Source organism: Muscardinus avellanarius (assembly GCF_963383645.1).
Source record: "Muscardinus avellanarius genome assembly, chromosome: 18".
Classification (NCBI taxonomy): Eukaryota; Metazoa; Chordata; class Mammalia; order Rodentia; family Gliridae; genus Muscardinus; species Muscardinus avellanarius.
In genome coordinates this window covers 45,993,425-46,011,960 of record NC_137804.1, presented here as the reverse complement: position 1 = coordinate 46,011,960, position 18,536 = coordinate 45,993,425, and the positions used below count along the sequence as shown (strand labels likewise).

Here is an 18,536-nt window from a genome sequence, read left to right as displayed (position 1 = left end):
GGGCTTGTGGCGCTCTGCCCCGGCCTCCTCGGTTCTGGAAAAACAGGCCTGCACCTGGCAATTTGCCAGACATTTTATGCCAGTGGTCATTTTCCCACTCAGACAAAGTGAGAGCAAACAGGATCTTCATGGGTCCATGGGAAAAATGGGCCAGAAGCCAGGCATGGAGGATCGCGGTTCGAGGGCAGCCTCAGCTACTTGGTGAGGCCCTTTGCAACTCACTGGGAAAAAGGCCCTGTTTCAAAATAAAGAATAAACAATAGGGCCGGGGGTGGAGCTCGGAGGTAGAATGGCCCTGGGTTCCATCCCTAGTACTGCAAAAATAAATAAATAGATAAATAAATAGATACAGTGAGAAAGAGCAGACTTTTCCCCTGTCCATTTCACAGGAGAAGAAACAAATCGGAGCGGTTAAGCAAGCTGTTGGTGGTCACAGAGCCGGGCGGCCTCCTTGCCGCAGGCTGCCTCACTCCTGCCTCCGTCCAGTCCCTCCTCAACCTCAGCCGAGCCCCTTCCAGGCCACACTGAGCCTCCAGGGCTTTGTGCGGCTCCAGTGCCCCTGCTCCCCTGTTCTTCCCTGCCTGCTCGGGAAGGGAACCTCCGAGTGCGAACGGCCCAGAGACGCTGTGCCCGCTCCAGGGTGGCCGCCCAGGGCCTGGGCGGGGGAGGCTGGGCCTCACCCACTTCCCCAGGGCGAGCGGCCTTTCTGTCCCTCGGCCTCAGTTTATCCCTGGCGGGAACAGCCATGTCCGTGGGTGGATAAGCTCAGGCTTTCCCCTGGGGCCTGCAGGCGGGCACAGAGGCCGCCCGCCCGCCCCCCAGCACCCCAGCACCCCAGGGCCCAGCTCCCGCTCCTCTGCCGCCCTCGGCAAAGCCTGTGTCCAGAGCCTTCGGGAGACTAATAAAAAGCTCCCTTCTGGGCTGGCCGTGGGGGCTAGGGGCCACTCGCTGGCCTGGACCTCCCCAGGCCCTTCCTGCAGTCCCCTGCCTAGACATAGCAGGAAGACGAACCCCCACCCCAATGGAATATTATTCAGACACTAAAAGAAATTAAGGTTTTTTTGCGGTACTGGGGATGGAACCCAGAGGCATTCTATCTCCGAGTTATACCCCCCGCCCTATTTTTTTTTCCTTTATTTTGAAACAGGGCCTCACTGAGTTGCAAAGGGCCTCCCTCACTAAGTAGCTGAGGCTGTCTGGGAACCGCGATCCTCCTGGTCTCAGCCTCCCGAATGCTGGGATTACAAGCGTACGCCGCCATGCCAGGCCTCCAATCCTATTTTTTGAAACAGGGTCTCACTAAGCTGTGGAAGGCCTCACTGAGGAGCTGAGGCCAAAGAGGTAGAGCCTGCCCTTAACCCCGGCAAGCAGTGAGACTCTCATCAACCTAGCCAGATCCTGTTTCAAAATAAAAATAAAATTGGGATGGGGGTGTAGCTTGGAGATAGAATGTCCCTGGGTTCTATCCCCAGAAACACACACACACACACACACACACACACACACACACACACACACACACACGTTTATATTGTCACCATGCCCAGCCCCAATCACATATGTCTGTGTGTGTATTTTACTGAGGATTGAACTCAGAGGCCTTCTAACTTCTAGCTACATACCCAGCACCTTTCTTTCTTTCTCTCTTTCTTTCTTTCTTCTTTCTTTCTTTCTTTCTTTCTTTCTTTCTTTCTTTCTTCCTTTCTTCCTTTCTTTTTTCTGGTACTGGGGATGGAACCCAGGGTCACGCTGCCTCTGAGTTAAACCCCCAGCCCTATTTTTTTTTTTTTTTTTACAGGTCTGGGATGGAACCCAGGGGCATTCGACCTCTGAGCTACAACCCCTGCCCAATTTTTTATTCTCTATTTTTAAACAGAGTCTCACTGAGTTGCAGAGGGCCTCACGTAAGTAGCTGAGGCTGTCCGCGAACCGCCATCCTCTGGTCTCGGCCTTTCAAATGCTGGGACTACAAGCGTGCGCCACCGCGCCTAGCTCCCAGCCCTATTTTTTATTCTTTATTTTGAAACCGGGTCTCACTGAGTTGCAGAGGGCCTCACTAAGTAGCTGAAGCTCTCCGTGAACCGCGATCCTCCGATCTCAGCCTCCCAACTGCTGGGTTTACAAGCGTGCCCACCACGCCTGGCTCAACGTAAGTTTTAGAGAGGGCAAACCATTCAGACTATAGCAGCGTCTCTGTGGATGTGTATTAACCTATGTATACACACATATCTATATTTATTTTCTTATCTATATTAAGAGAACTGTGATACACTGATAACCCCGATCCAGCACCTTGCTCATTTGTGACTTCCTTCTCCAACCCGGCTGTCAGTGTCTGCACCATAATGTACTTACTTGTTCAATTCTACCATGCAAATAAGTTCAGAATTGTTAAACTGAGCCAGGTACAGTGGCACGCACCTGTGATCCCAGCGCTGGGGAGGCCGAGGTGGAAGATCGCAGGTTGGAGGCCAGCGTCAGCAATTTAGTGAGGCCCTCAACAATTTTGCAGATCTGTTTCAAAGTAAAATAGAGAAAAGCCAGCCGGGCGTGGTGGCGCACGCTTGTAATCCCCGCGCTTGGGAGGCTGAGACAGGAGGATCGCACAGGTTCGAAGCCAGCCTCAGCTACTGAGTGAGGCTCTCAGCAACTTAGTGAGACCCTGTTTCCAAATAAAGTATAAAATAGGTCTGGGAGTATAGCCTGGAGGTAGAAAAGCCCCTGGGTTCCACCCCCAGTACCACCAAAAAAAAAAAAAATAAAAAATAAAAAAACATAAAAAAAAAAATAAAGACTAAAAAAATAGGGCAGGGGGTGGAGCTCAAAGGTAGAATGCCCCTGGGTTCCACTCCTGGTAACGCAAAATACAAATAATAAAAATACGGGTTCAGTCTGATCTGGACAGCTTCCTGGGGGGAATCTCACTGAGCTGAGCAGCAAGCCTGGGTGTGGCGTCAGAGTTGGCCCTGGGGCCTCCACTTTCAGCTCCCCACGATGGCGGTCATCACCTCTGGCCCTGGGAAAGCAGTCAGTCCACACTTTTCTGAGGTCAAGTTCAAGTCTCAGGACTGGGGGCTTAGAGGGCTTCAGGAGCATTCTCCTCTCTTAGAGGCACAGACCAGGCTCAGGGGCGCGGGCCGGGCGGGGCGGCCCCTGTGGGCGAGGGCCCTGGCAGCAGAACCGGCTGGGCAGGTGTGCTGGCCCGGGCAGGCCTCGCGCGGGCGGCTGGGGCAGGAGCCGGGAGGCCAAGGGTAAAATCCCATTCCACCCGGTGGCCCGGCGCAAGGATGGCGGGGGGCGATGCCAGGAACCCAGGGCTCCTGAGCCCAGATCCTTCCTGACAGACCCACTGGTGATACGGTGGTGACTAATAGTTCTTATGCTGCTGGGCGTGGTGGGCACCCTTGTCATCCCAGCCTTCGGGAGGCTGAGATGGGAGGATCGCAGTTCACAGGCAGCCTCAGCTACTCAGTGAGACCCTTTGCAACTTAGTGAGACCCTGTTTCAAAATAAAGAATAAAAAATAAGGCTGGGGTGTAGCCTGGAGGTCGAATGTCTCTGGGTTCCATCCCCAGTACCAAAAAAAAGGAAGCAGAGCCGGGCTTCTGCGCCGAGCCCTGAACCTGCCAGGCCCTGCGCTCATAACTGAGCCTCAGGGACGGAGACGGACAGACGGAGTCGTGAATGGACAAGGGGATTGGAGGTAGGCCAGCTGCACCTGAGCCTGGGGGGACGGGGAAGGACGTGGAAGGCCTCCCGGAGGAGGTGAACAGAAGCCAGAAGGGACGGGAAAGGTGATCCAGGCAGGTGGATTTTCAAGTTCAAAGGTTGTGTGTATGAGGAAGCAGACGAAGCCCATGGGGCTGGAACCGAGCCTGGCGGCGGGGAGTAGAGAGGAAGGGACAGGTGAGGTGGCCCATGCTAGCAATAGCAAATGTTCTGGAGTCTAAGGCAGGAGGACCCCTAGTTCAAGGCCAGCTGGAGCAATTTAGGAGGCCCTAGGCTGTGGGAAGCCATTAAGGCTTTCCCCTTTAAGAATCCTTCTGACTGGCCTTTGCCCAGAGCCAATAAGGTTTGGGGTCATGGAAAGTTCAAGGTCTGAGATAAGCTCAGGCGGAATGGATTGGTTGGACCGTTAAGCGCACAGGTGGTGACGTCACGAGAGTTGATTGACAGGGAGCTGTATAACTAGACCTGGGATCGGTCAGTAGAGATATCGACCCGGGAGTGTACTGGCGATCCTTCCATGATAGAATTAAGTATTCTTTGAATAAAATTCTTAGAATTGAACTCTTTCCATCCTCACGCCTCTCTTCGGAACCCATACTTTTGCCGGCAGGCTCCGGCACTAGGCTCAAGAAAAGAAAAAGAGAGGGCTGGGCATGATGGCACACCCTGTCATCCCAGTACCTGGGAGGAGGCCCAGATAGGAGGATCAAGGCCGGCCTCGGCAATTAGCAAGGCCCTCAGCACTCTAGGGAGATGCTGTTTCAAAATAAAAATTAAAGCTAAGTGTGGTGGTGCACGCTTGTCATCCCAGCATTTGGGAGGCTGAGACAGGAGGATCATAAATTTCCAGCCAGGCTCAGCTACTTAGTGAGGCTGTCAGCAATTTAGTGAGATTCCGTTTCCAAATAAAAAATAAAATAGGAAGCCGGGCGTGGTGGCGCACGCTTGTCATCCCAGCATTCGGGAGGCTGAGACCTGGAGGATCGCGGTTCGCGGACGGCCTCAGTTACTTAGCGAGGCCCTCTGCAACTCAGTGAGACCCGGTTTCAAAATAAAGAATAAAAAATAGGGCAGGGGGTGTAGCTCAGAGGCTCAGAGGTAGAATGCCCCTGGGTTCCATCCCCAGTACCACACACACACACACACACACACACACACACACAGGAGGTTGAGTTCAGAGTGAGTGCCCGGCAGGTGCGCCTGGGTTGGGGACCTGGGCGCTCTTTCCAGCTGGTCCTGGGGGCTGAGGGAAACCTGCCCCTTCCCCCAGAAAGCCCACTGGCCAGCTGTCTCTGAGTGTGTCTTTGTGTGTGTGTGTTTGTGGTACTGGGGATGGAAGCCAGGGGCATTCTACCTCTGAGCTACACCCCATGCACTAATTGTTTTTTTATTCTTTATTTTTTATTTTATTTTATTTTTTTTTTGCAGGTCTGGGGATGGAACTCAGGGGCATTTGACCTCTGAGCTACACCCCCTGCCTTCTTTTTTATTCTTTATTTTGAAACCGGGTCTCTCTGAGTTGCAGAGGGCCTCACTAAGTAGCTGAGGCTGTCCGTGAACCGTGATCCTCCAGGTCTCAACCTCCTGAATGCTGGGATGACAAGCGTGCCCACCACGTCTGGCTTACTATTATTATTGTGTGTGTGTGTGTGTGTGTGTGTGTGTGTGTGTGTGTTACTGGGGTTTGAACCCAGGGGCATTCTACCTCTGAGCTACACTCCCCGCTCCCCCCTTCTTTATCTTTTTATTTTTATTTTTATCGTTTTCTTTTTCTTTTTATCTTTCTGTTTTTGAGCCGGAGTCTCTTCAATTTGCTGTCTAACTACTTGCTGAGACTCCAGCTTGCCGCCCTCCGTCTGGACCTCCTACACACCGGTCCCGGGGAGCGCCGGCATGCCCGCTGTCGATGTTTACTGGGCACGGGCATTAGACAGATATTTAGTCCTCAAGAGATATTTACTGGGCACAGGCCCAATCCCCGTCGCGGTGGGGAAACAGAACGGAGGGACACCTGGTGCTGTCAGAGCCACAGGTGGGAGAGATGGGGGGCCGGGTGAACGGGATGGGGGACGGGGGTACCCTGCTGTCTGGGCCTGGGAAGTACCCATCAGAATCCGGGCTCAGGCCGGGCGTGGTGGTGCACGCTTGTCATCCCTGCGCTTAGGAGGCAGAGACAGGAGGATCGCGCAGGTTCGAAGCCAGCCTCAGCTACTTAGTGAGGCTCTCAGCAACTCAGTGAGACCCTGTTTCCAAATAAAACACAAAATAGGTCTGGGAGTGTAGCCCGGAGGTAGAAAGTCTCTGGGTTCCACCCCAGTATCACCAAAAAAAAAAAAAAAAAAAAAACCAGAATCGGGCTCAGTGGCCCCTGTCCCCGGTCCGGAGCCCGGGGGGCCTTTCTGTACCGGGACCGGACTCGAGCTACCGCCGCCCCTTTTCCAGCACCCTGCGAATCCGCGGGCCCTCACCCGGCCCGGGGTGCAGCCCGGAGCCTCCCTGGGGTGGGGCGGCGGGGGCTGGGGGCGCGGCCGCCGCAGCCGCGGGCCCTCCCCTTTCGGGCCCCGTCCCCCGCCGAGTCGGGGCTCCCGGGGGCGCAGCCCGTGCGGAGGGGAAGCGGGCCGCGCCGTGCCAGTCGCCGCCGGGCGCCCCGGTGCGCGGAGGGTGGCACAGGCTGGCAGGGGCGGGGCGCCGGGGGGGCCGCCATCCCGCCCGCAGCGCGTCCCGTCCCGGCGCGGCGACCCGGCGGGGCGCACGGCCAGGGCGCGGTGAGTGTCCAGCGCGGGCCCCGGGGCGCGGGCCGGAGGGGACCCCCGGACACTGGGCTTCTGGCCGGAGCTTCCCGGAGACTCTGGAGGGAAGCCGAGGACCCCGAGGGAGGGGGGGGCTCCTGGAGTCCCCCTCCTGGCTGGGCACAGACAGTGCCTGACCGCGCCTGGGCGTGCCCGGTCAGCCCCTCTCCGGTGACTGTCCATCTGGACTGGCCTTGGTTGTGGCCGCGGCTCCCGCTGGGTGCCCGAGGCTGCCGGGACTTGGGAGGCTGAAATCGGAGGCTCGTAGGATCGTGGCCGTAGGTGAGGCCCTCGGCGACCTAGGGAGACCCTGCTTCAAAAATAAATGAAAATGAGGGCCAGGGTGTAGCTCGGAGGTAGAATAAATAACCCCTGGGTTCCATCTCCAACACACACACACACACACACACACACACACACACACACACGCCCCTTCCTCACGCCTCGGTTTCCCCATCTGTTAAGTGAACAGAAGAAGTGGAGCAGCAAAATCATTCCTGCATGATTGTGTTTGTGTGGTACCTCTGTGACAGATTGTGTGTGCGTGTGTGTGCGTGTGTGTGCGTGTGTGTTACCCGGGATGGAACCCAGGGGCTTTCTACCTCCAAATACACCCCCAGCCCTATTATTTTTTATTCTTTCTTTCTTTCTTTTTTGCGAGTCTGGGGATGGAACCCAGCAGCATCCGGCCTCTGAGCTGCACCCCCAGCCCTATATTTATTCTTTATTTTGAAACAGGGTCTCACTGAGTTGCAGAGGGCCTCACTAAGGAGCTGAGGCTGTCCGCGAACCGCGATCCTCCGGTCTCAGCCTCCCGAATGCCGGGATGACAAGCGTGCCCACCACGCCCGGATCATATTTTAAATTTTGAACAGGGTCTCACTAGCTTGCCGAGAGCCTCGCTATTGCTGAGGCTGGCCTCAAACCTGCAGGCCCCCCGTCTCGGCCTCCCAAGTACAGAGGTTTCAGGCACACAGGCTGCCGTGCCTGACTGACCCATCTCTTCTGAAACTCCGTTTTCTCATATGTAAATTGGGACTGTGGAGAGAACTGTCAGGAGCCCAAAGGGCCCGGTGGCAGCTGGGAGGTGTTGCTTTGGTTTCTGGGCATGCACATCCCCTCTGCAAGGGCCTGAATTCACTAAGGACCCTGGCCGCTGCCACGGGGCTCAGCCCAGGGCGTTAGCAAGAAAAAGCCTTGTGTGGAGCGAGGGCGCAGTGTGAGCTCCGGGGCCCAGGCGCGCGTGGGCAGAAGTTGTGAAATTGTGGCCGGTGTGACTGGGTGTGTGTGAGACCCTGCCTTTGTGTGGCTGAATCTTTGTTCCTGTGCCTGCCAGCCTGCTTGCTTTTTCTTTCTTTCTTTCTTTCTTTCTTTCTTTCTTTCTTTCTTTCTTTCTCTCTGTCTTTCTTTCTTTCTTCCTTTTTTTTTCTTTTGCAGAACTGAGGAATGAACCCAGGGACATTCTACCTCCAAGCTATACCCCCAGTCTTATTTTATTCTTTTATCTTTTTTCTTTTCTTTTTTTTTGCAGTACTGGGGATGGAACCCAGGGGCATTTGACCTCTGAGCTACACCCCCTGCCCTATTTTTTATTCTTTATTTTGAAACCGGGTCTCACTGAGTTGCGGAGGGCCTCGCTAAGTAGCTGAGGCTGTCCGAGAACCGCGATCCTCCTGTCTCAGCCTCCCGAATGCTGGGATTACAAGTGTGCCTGGCTTTTTCCGATTTTATATCTCACTTGAAAACAGGGTCTCACCGGGTTGCTGAGAGCCTCCCTAAGTTGCCGAGGCTGGCTGTGAACCTGCAACCCTCCTGTCTCAGCCTCCCAAGCGCTGGGGTTACGTGGGCGCGCCCTGCCTGGTGAGCGGGCGGCTCCGTGCTTTCCTGTCCGGTGTGTGCACGGTGTGCGGTGCCTGGCCTCTGCACGCCTGTCTCTTTCTGGGTGTGGCCGTGCTTTGTGTCCGTTCTCATGGCTCACGACGATGGCTCTGCTGTGTCACTAGTGATCCTGGCGTAGGAGATGTGTCACCTGTCCCTCCTGGTACTATTTGCTTGTGTCTGTGTCTACAGGCACCCTCTTCCACAGGGAACTCTCCTCGGAACCCCCTAGTGTGCGCTAGGGGGTAGCGGCAGGTGTTAGGGGCTCTTTCCCCAGGCTTGGAGGTCTGCCTGCCCTGCTTCCTTTTCCTTTTCCTTCTCTTTGGTATTAGATATCGAACCCCAGGCCATTCTACATTCAAGCTGCATCCCCAGCCCTATTTTTATTTTGAAAAAGGGTCCGAGAAGCCAGGCAGAGTGGCACATGCTTGTAATCCCAGTACTTGGGAGGCTGAGACAGGAGGATCGCAGGTTCACCACCTAGTGAGGCCTCTGCAACCCCCTTTTTTTTGTGGTACCGGTGGAACCCCAGGACTCCCAGCCCTATTTTATATTTTATTTGGAAACAGGCTTTCTTAAGTCAGATGAGGCTGGCTTCAAACCTTGTGCGATCCTCCCGTTTCGGCCTCCCAAGCGTGGAGATGACATGCGTGCGCCACCACGCCCGGCTTGCAACCCTGTTTTAAAAATAAAGAATTAAGCTGGGCGCGGTGGCGCGCAATTGTCATCCCCACGCTTGGGAGGCCGAGACAGGAGGCTGGTGGGTGGTTCACTGCCTGCCCCAACTACTTAGTGAGGTCCTTTGCAACTCAGTGAGACATGTTTTATTTATTTATTTATTTATTTATTTATTTATTTATTTGGTTGGTGGTACTGGGGTTCCTGGAAGCCCTTCTACCTCCGGGCTACTCTCCCAGACCTATTTTTACATTTTTATTTGGAAACAGGGTCTCCTAAGCCAGCGCGCCCGCGGCTGATTTCAAACCTGCGCGATCCTCCTGGCGAGACATGTTTTAAAATGAATAATAATAATAATAATAATAATAATAATAATAATAATAAACAGGCCTGGGGGGCCGGGCGTGGTGGCGCACGCTTGTCATCCCCGCGCTTGGGAGGCTGAGACAGGAGGATCGCAAACAAAACAAAACAAGACAGGCCTGGGGGCCGGGCGTGGTGGCGCACGCTTGTCCTCCCCGCACTCGGGAGGCTGAGACAGGAGGATCGCACGGGTTCGAAGCCAGCCTCGGCTACTGGGTGAGGCTCTCGGCAACTCAGTGAGACCCTGTTTCCAAATAAAGTATAAAATAGGTCTGGGAGTGCAGCCCGGGGGCAGAAAGGCCTCTGGGTTCCATCGGTCTGGACCTGAGACCCCCTCTCTCCCCTCTCCCCCAGGCCCGGGCCCCCCGTCGTCGTCGTCGGGCGGGCCAGGCGGCGGCCCATGGAGCCGGGGCTGCTGCGGCCGGCGCCGGTCAGCGAGGTCATCGTCCTGCACTACAACTACACGGGCAAGCTCCGCGGCGCGCGCTACCGGCCGGGCGCGGGGCCGCGCGCCGCCGCCGCCGCCGCCGCGAGCCTGGCCGTGTGCGCGCTCGTCGTGCTGGAGAACCTGGCGGCGCTGCTGGCGCGGGCGCGGGCGCGCCCCCGGCGGCTGCGCGCGCCCACGCGGCTGCTGCTGGGCAGCCTGGCGCTGTCCGACCTGCTGGCCGGCGCCGCCTGCGCCGCCAACGTGCTGCCGTCGGGGCCGCTGACGCTGCGCCTGTCGCCCGCGCTCTGGTTCGCGCGCGAGGGCGGCGTGCTCGTGGCGCTGGCCGCCTCGCTGCTCAGCCTGCTGGCCCTGGCGCTCGAGCGCCATCGCGCCGCGGCCCCGCGCCCGCCGGCCGTCGGGGGCGCGCGCTGGCAATGGCGGCCGCCGCCTGGGGCGCCGCGCTGCTGCTCGGGCTGCTGCCCGCGCTCGGCTGAAACTGCCTGGGCCGCCTGGACGCCTGCTCCACCGTGCTGCCGCTCTCCGCCAAGGCCTGCGTGCTCTGCTGCGCGCTGGCCTTCCCGGCCGCGCTGGCCGCCGCGTGCGCGCTCTCCGCGCGCGTGTACTGCCGCGTGCGCGCCCACGTGTACTGCCGCGTGCGCGCCCACGCGCGGCCGGCCCGCCAGGGGGCGCTGCTGCTGGCCTTCGCCGCCGGCGGGGCGCCGCTGTTCCTGCTGCTGCTGCTGGACGCGGCCTGCCCGGCGCGCGCCTGCCCCGTGCTGCTGCAGGCCGACCCCTTCCTGGGCCTGGCCCTGGCCCCCTCGCTGCCCAACCCGGCCATCTACACGCTCACCAGCCGCGACCTGCGCCGCGCGCTCCTGCGCCCGCTGCGCTGCTGCGGCCACGGCCCCGCCGGCGGCCCCGACGGCGCCCCGACGCCCCGCGTAAATACAGTAAATACAAAGGACCGTGAGCCGGGCCTGGGGAGCGCGCGCTGGCCCTCCCCGGACTTGGGAGGCGCGGGTTCGAAGCCGGCCTCCGCTCGCTAGGGAGGCTCTCGGCAGCTTAGTGAGACCCTGTTTCCAAATCAGACGGCAGGTAGGGCTGGGGGTGTAGCCCGGAGGTGGAAAGGCCCCTGGGTTCCACCCCCAGTCACACACACACACACACACACACACACACACACACACACACACACACACACAGGGAAATTGTAGGAAACACAGCCAAAGATGGCGGAGAGGAAAAAGACGCAGGGAAAAGGGTATTTATGGACTCCAAACTCCGCGACAGGGAACAGATTTCACCCCAAATCCTGGCCTGTGTGGCTGGGAAAAGCCCCTGGGTTCCACCCCCAGTCACACACACACACACACACACACACACACACACACACACACACACACGGAAATTGTAGGAAACACAGCCAAAGATGGTGGAGAGGAAAAAGACGCAGGGAAAAGGGTATTTATGGACTCTAAACTCCGCGACAGGGAACAAATTTCACCCCAAATCCTGGCCTGTGTGGGCTGGACGTCCTGGCGGGAGACACCAGAGCGCGCTCCAGACTCTGTAGCCGTGGCCACGTGTCGTGGTCCTGGGAACACCCGAAAGAAGAGGTTTCCGGATGGAGACGGAGCAGGTGCAAAGGCCCCGAGGCTGATGTGCACCTGCGGCCTGGGCGAGCTGGGAGCCTGGAGCAGCCCTGGCGGCAGAGGGCGGGAGGAACGGCGAACACCAGGCCCCTGGGGAGGGCTGCGCAGGCCCCGTGGACACAGGGGGAGCCTTGGCTTTGACTCTGAGTAAGGATGGCGTCCTGGCGGCCATCCGTGCGAGCCAAGGTGGCTTTCAAGCAGAGGAGGAACTTGTGCGCAGGACCGAAGATGGAGACTCCCTCTGCGCAGACTTGGCGGGGAAGATGGAATGGCCGAGGAACTGCGTGTGAGAACGAGAGTGAGGAGGGAGCCGGGCACCGTGGCCGTCGCTTGTAATCCCAACATATGGGAGGCTGAGACAGAAGGATCGCGGTTCGAGGCCAGCCTCAGCTACTTAGTGAGGCTCTTTGCAATTTAATGAGACCCTGTTTCAAAATAAAAAATAAAGCCGGGCATGGTGGCGCACGCTTGTAATCTCCGCGCTTCGGAGGCTGAGACAGGAGGATCGCGCAGGTTCGAAGCCAGCCTCAGCTACTTAGTGAGGCTCTCAGCAACTTAGTGAGACCCTGTTTCCAAATAAAATATGAAATAGGTCTGGGAGTATAGCCCGGAGGTAGAAAGCCTCTGGGTTCCACTCCTAGTACCACCAAAAATAAAATAAAGAATAAAAAACAGGGCTGGGGATGTAGCTTGGAGGTAGAATGTCCCTGGGTTCAGAGGTTCAGTGAGAGAGAGAGAGAGAGAGACAGACAGACAGACAGACAGACAGACACAGTCCTGAAATCTGGGTTCTGGAAAACTCAGCTGAATATCCTGGCCCCCCCAAAAAAAAATTCTTCCAAGTTAATCGTGGTGGTGCACACCTGTAAGCCTGACATTGGGAAGCTGACAGGGGGATTTCAGGTTCAAGGCCGGTCTCAGCAATTATATTATTATTATTATTATTATTATTAATTATTATTATTATTATTATTATTATTATACTGAAGATGGAACCCAGGAGCTTTCTAACTCTGGGCTACATCCCCAGATCTGTTTTATATTTTATTTGAACAGGGTCTCACTGAGCTGCTGAGGCTGGCTCTGAACATGTAAGATCCTCCCGTCTCAGCCTCCCAAGTACTGGGATTACGAGCGTGCGCCACCACGCTTAACCAGCCCCAGCAATTAAGTGAGACCTTTAGCAGTTTAGCAAGACCCTGTTTCAAGACAAAAATAAAAAGGGTGGCAGTGTAGTTGGGGGGTGGAATGCCCCTGGGTCTTATCTCATTACTGTATCTCTCAGCCAAATTATTTTCTTCTAGTTTAATGTCAGATTCTCCATAAGAAATATCATAGCCTTAAGCCGGGCGTGGTGGCGCACGCTCGTCATCCCAGCATTCGGGAGGCTGCGACCGGAGGATCGCGGTTCGCCGACAGCCTCAGCTACTTAGTGAGGCCCTCTGCAGCTCAGTGAGACCCAGTTTCAAAATAAAGAATAAAAAATAGGGCTGGAGGTGTAGCTCCGAGGTCGAATGCTCTTGGGTTCAAGTCCCAGTACCGGAAAAAAAAAAAAGGAGATTGAGGTGTAGCTTGGTTGGAAGGACGCCTTTAGTCCAGCCTCCATTACCAGAAATAAATAAATAAAGCAATACAATAATGCAATCGCTGACAGTTCGCTTCGCTGGGCTAGCCCCCGCCACTGTGCTGGTCCAGGAAGCGTTTTCTTTACCTCCTTACTCTAACCTGCTCCTACACGACTCTCCGGGCGAGGGGCTGGAATTCTAGCAGGGCCGTCGGGGCCACACTCCTCCCGAGGGTCTGCGTCCTCGCCCCGAGGGGTACCAGGCCCCCCATCCTGCCCATAAAGGGCTTCGGGCGCATCCCGGCCCCACGCTCCAGCGGAGCCTCCAGCGGAGGCCGCAGCGCGCCGCCTTCAGGGAGCACTCGGAACTGCAGGCGCCGGATCGCAGACCCCCGGGCGGTGAGGGTTAGGGGCAGCCCCAGGGGCAGCGAGGACCCCCAGCCTCTGGCTCCGTTGGTGGCACGATGGAAGGGAATTTATATATTTTTTTTTATTACACTCAAAAAGCACCCAGCTTTCCTCCCGGGTCTTGTATTCCAAGGGTCAGAGCGACTCTGTGGATACATGAGCTAATATGTAAATATATCTTTTTTTTTTTTCTTTTTTTCTTTTCTTGCGGTACTGGGGATGACACCAGGGGATAGAACCCAGGGGCATTCTACCTCTGAGAAACACCCCGGCCCTAATTTTATATTTTATGTAATAGGCCTTCTATCTCTAGACTACACCCCTAGACCTATTTTATTTTTTTTTTATTTTTTGCAGTACTGGGAATGGAACCCAGGGGCATTCTATCTCTGATTGATTGACACCCCCAGCCCTTTTTTTTTTTTTTTTTTTTGGTACTGGGAGTGGAACCCAGTGGCCTTCTACCTCTGAGCTACACTCACAGACACTATATGTGTGTGTGTGTGTGTGTGTGTGTGTGTGTGTGTGTGTGTGTATATATATATATATATATATATTTTTTTTTTTTTTGGTGGTACTGGGGTTCCTGGAAGCCCTTCTATCTCTGGGCAACACTCCCAGACCTATTTTATATTTTTGAAACAGGGTCTCTTAAGCCAGCGCGTCTGGTTTCGAACCTGCACAATCCTCCTGTCTCTGCCTCCCAAGCGCGGGGATTACAGGCATGTGCCACCACGCCCGGCAGCAGACACCTATTTTATATTTTATTTGGAAACAGGGTCTCACTAAGTTGCCGAGAGCCTCACTAAGTAGCTGAGGCTGGCTTCAAACCCGTGTGGTCCTCCTGTCTCAGCCTCCCAAGCGCGGGGATTACAAGCGTGCGCCACCACGCCCAGCTTAGCCTCATTATTTTGAAACAGGGTCTCACTGAGTTGCAAAGGGCCTCACTAAGTAGCTGGGGCTGCTGCGAACTGGAATCCCCCTGTCTCAGCTCCCAAATGCTAGGATTATAAGCATGAGCCACCATGCTGGCTTTTATTATATTTAGTTATTTTTTACTTTTATTTATTAATTTTTTGCAGTATGGAGAATGGAACCCAGGGGCATTCTACCTCCTAGCTACACCCCTAGCCCTATTTTTTATTTTTTATTTTGAAACAGGGCCTCATTAAGCACATGCTTGTAAACCCAGCATTTGGGAGGCAGAAACCAGAGGATCGTGGTTCCCAGACAGCCTCAGCTATTTAGCGAGGCCCTTTGCAACTCGGTGAGATGAGGCCTTGTTTCAAAAATAAAAAGAGTGAAAAATAGGGCTGGGGGTTAAGCTTGGAGGTGCATCCCCCTGAGTTCCATCCCCGGCACTACAAAATGTAAAAAATATAAAATATAAAGCCGGGCATGGCAGCGCACGCTTGTCATCCCAGCATTACAAGCTGAGACCGGAGGATCGCGGTTCTTGGCCAGCCTCAGCTCCTTAGTGAGGCCCATTGCAACTCAGGGAGACCCGGTTTCAAAATAAGGAATAAAAAGTAGGGCTGGGGGTGTAGCTCAGAAGTAGAATGCCCCTGGGTTCAATCCCCAGTGCCACAAAAAACAAAACAAGACAAAAATATATTGAAGCCGGGTATGATGGTGCACAACTGTAATCTCAGTACTCGGGAGGCTGAGACGGAGGATTGCAGGTTTGAGGCCAGCCTCAGCAACAACAGACAGTATTTTGTCCTGCCAGCTCAGGCCCCAATTTCCAGGCCAAAGCTCTCTTCTTGGTTGCAAACCCCTGCCTGACCGCTGTGTCTTCCCTGGCAGAGAGAGTGGGATTTCTTCTTAGGTGCTAATCGCATCCCAGGGCCTCTTCTCATCTCATGTAATTCAAGTTACTTTTGCTTTCTTTCTTTCTTTCTTTTTCTTTTCTTTTCTTTCTTTTTTTTTTTTTTTTTTTTTTTTCAGCCCTGGGATCGAACCCAGGGACACTCTGCCTCCTAGCTACACCTCCAGCCCTTATTTTATTTTATTTTATTTTATTGTGTGGTACTGGGGTCTGAACCCAGAGGTATTCTACCTCCAAGCTACACCCACAGCCCTATTTTGTATTCTTTATTTGAAACAGGGTCTCACTGAGTTGCAAAGGGCCTCACTAAGTAGCTGAGTCTGGCCCCCAACCTTGACCCTCCTGTCTCAGCCTCCACTAATACTGGGATTACGAGGTTGTATCACCACTCACAATGTATTCTTTATTTAGAAACAATGTCTCGCTAAGTAGCTGAGGCTGTCCATGACCAGGCTCCTCCTGTCTCAGCCTCCCAGGTACCAGGATCCCAAGTTTGAGGTCGGCCTCAGGAACTTAGTGAGACCTTCTGCAGCTTAGCAAGACCTCGTTTCAAAACAATTACAAAGGGCTGGGGACGTAGCTTGAAGGTAGAACGCTCCTGGGTTCAAAAAGACAAAAGTCAGGGCGGCCCTCGTTTGTAATCCCGGTACTTGGGAGGCTGAGACTGGAAGATCATAGGTTTGTGGCCGGCCTCAGCAATTTAGTGAGATTCTCAGTAATTTAGTAAGACCCTGCTTCAAAATAAAGAATAAAACTAGGCGTGGTGGCGCACGCACGCTTGTAATCCCAGTACTTGGGAGGCTGAGACAGGAGAATGCAGGTTCTTGGCCAGCCTCTGCAACTCAGTGAGTCCCTTTTTCAAAATAAAAGAAAAAAAAAAATAGGGATAGGGGTGTAGCTCAGAGGTAGAATGCCCCTGGGTTTGTTTCCTAGTACCAATGGGGGGAAAAAGTTATCTTTGGGGGCAGGGAATGTAATGATAGCCCTATACAGGTTAAATTGGTAGCCTTTGCCATAAAAAAAAAAATCAGCTTTTTTTTTTTTTTTTTTTTTTTTTTTTCGGTCTGGGGATGGAACCCAGGGGCATTTGACCTCTGAGCTACCTCCGGGCTACACTCCCAGACCTACTTTATATTTTATTTGGAAACAGGGTCTCTTAAACCAGGGCAGCTGGCTTGGAACCTGCACGATCCTCCTGTCTCCGCCTCCCAAGTGCGGGGATTACAAACCTGTGCCATCACGCCCGGCCTTATTCTTTATTTTGAAAAAGGGTCTCCCTAAGTTGCAGAGCCTCAGTAAACCGAGGCTGCCTGTGAACCGCGATCCTCCTGTCTCAGCCTCCTCAATGCTGGGATTACAAGTGTGCGCCACCACGCCCGGCTTTTATTTTTTATTTAGAAGCAGGGTCTCACCAGGTTGCCGAGGGGCTCGCTAAATTGCTGGGGCTGCCCTCGAAGCTGTGATCCTCAGGGTTGGGACTCCAGGCTTCTTGGTGGGAGGCACCTGCGACAAACACCCAATCAGAAGAGCTCTCCAGGTGGGGGCGGGGCCTGGGCGTGCGGTTGAGAGAAACGCGCTGGTAATCCCACCCTTGGGGGACCGAGACCGGAGCTGCGCGGACGGCCACTACTTAGTGCGGCCCTTTGCAACTCGGCGAGACCCTGTTTCAAAATAAAGAATAAAAAATAGGGTGGGAAGCCGGGCGTGGCGGCGCACGCTCGTCATCCCAGCCTTTGGGAGGCTGAGACCGGGAGGATCGCGGTTCGCGGACAGCCTCAGCTACTTAGCGAGGCCCTCTGCAACTCAGTGAGACCCGGTTTCAAAATAAGGAATAAAAAATAGGGCTGGGGGTGTAGCTCGGAGGTAGAATGCCCCTGCCTGAGTTCCATCCCCAGTACCCCCCCAAAAAAATAAAAAATAAATAAAAATAAAAATAAAAAATAAAAGCCTCCGGCGGCGGTGCCCCCCCCCCCCGGCCCCGGAAGCGCCCCGCCCGCGCCGCCGCCGTCGGAGCCCCGGAGGCGGAGGTGAGCGCGGGGGCCGGGGGCGCCGCCGGGACTCTTATTGTGACACGGCGGCCCGCTGCTTAGTCATGGTGACCGCGCTCGGCCTCCCCCCGCCGCGATGGAGGCGCCGGGCCGGGCGGGAGGCGGAGCCGGGCGCCATGGCGGGGTGAGTGCGGCGGCCGCGCGGGCCCCGGCCCCTGCCCGGGCCTGCTGGACGGCGGCGCCCAGGGCGGGGGCGGCGGGCGGGGGGGCCGACGGCACGCGGCGACCATGCGATGACCCCCGCGATGGCCCCCGCGATGGCCACCGCGATGGCCCCCGCGCTGGACCCCGGGCTGGACCCCGGGCTGGCCACCGCGATGCCCCCCCGCCTCCCCCCCGCGCTTACCCCCACGCTGGCCACCGCGATGACCCCTCGATGGCCACCGCGATGACCCCCCGCCTCTCCCCGCGCTTACCCCCACGCTGGCCACCGCGATGACCCGCCCCCCCGCGCTGCTCCCCGCGCTGGACCCCGGGATGGCCACCGCGATGACCCCTCGATGGCCACCGCGATGGCCCCCTCCGCTGCCCCCCGCGCTGGCCACCGCGCTGACCCCCCCACCCGCACCGACCCCCGCGACTCCGCGCTGGGCCGGCCACATGAAGGCAGCCCCCCAGGGCGCCGGGCCTGGGTCGCGGTCCTCCGGTCCGGCCCCCTCCGGCCCCCTCCGGCTCCCTCCCGCCCCACTCCCGCCCGTCGGAGCTTCTTCCGGATCTGGACCTCGGTTTAGACCCAGGTCTACGCCTGGTCCCAGCGCCGCGCTCCCCAGCAGGCGGGGTGGCCGGCGGGCCCTGGGGGCTGTGAGGGGGGAGAGCTGGAGCTGCAGGAGGGGCTCCGAGGAGCAGGCCAGGGAGGGGGCAGGGCACCTGCTTAGGGCCTGCTGGAGACTGAGACCAAGCACTCTGCTACTCGGATACACCCCCACCCTTTTTATGTAATTAATTTGCTTATTTATAGGTGCTGGGGACACATGCTACCTCCAAACTACACTGATTTCGTTTATTTGGAAACAGTGTCTCAATAGATTGCTAAGAGCCTTGCTAAATTGTCAAGACTGGCCTTGAACCTGCGATCTTCCTGTCTCAACCGCCCAAGTACTGGGGTTACGGGTGTGTGCCACCATACCTGACTTTTATTTTTTATTTTGATACAGGTCTCACTAAATTCCTGA

At 56.0% G+C, this 18,536-nt stretch overlaps 1 protein-coding gene across 1 annotated transcript; it reads left to right on the top strand.

The window, feature by feature from the left end:
- Positions 1 to 9,837: 9,837 nt before the first annotated feature.
- S1PR5 (sphingosine-1-phosphate receptor 5) lies at positions 9,838 to 17,406 on the top strand (the record flags this gene model as incomplete). The annotated part of the gene is given in 6 exon segments (XM_080715520.1): positions 9,838 to 10,248; positions 10,251 to 10,355; positions 10,359 to 10,830; positions 11,565 to 11,802; positions 13,335 to 13,479; positions 17,302 to 17,406. Coding segments are annotated over 6 exon segments (1,476 nt in total).
- Positions 17,407 to 18,536: the final 1,130 nt, after the last annotated feature.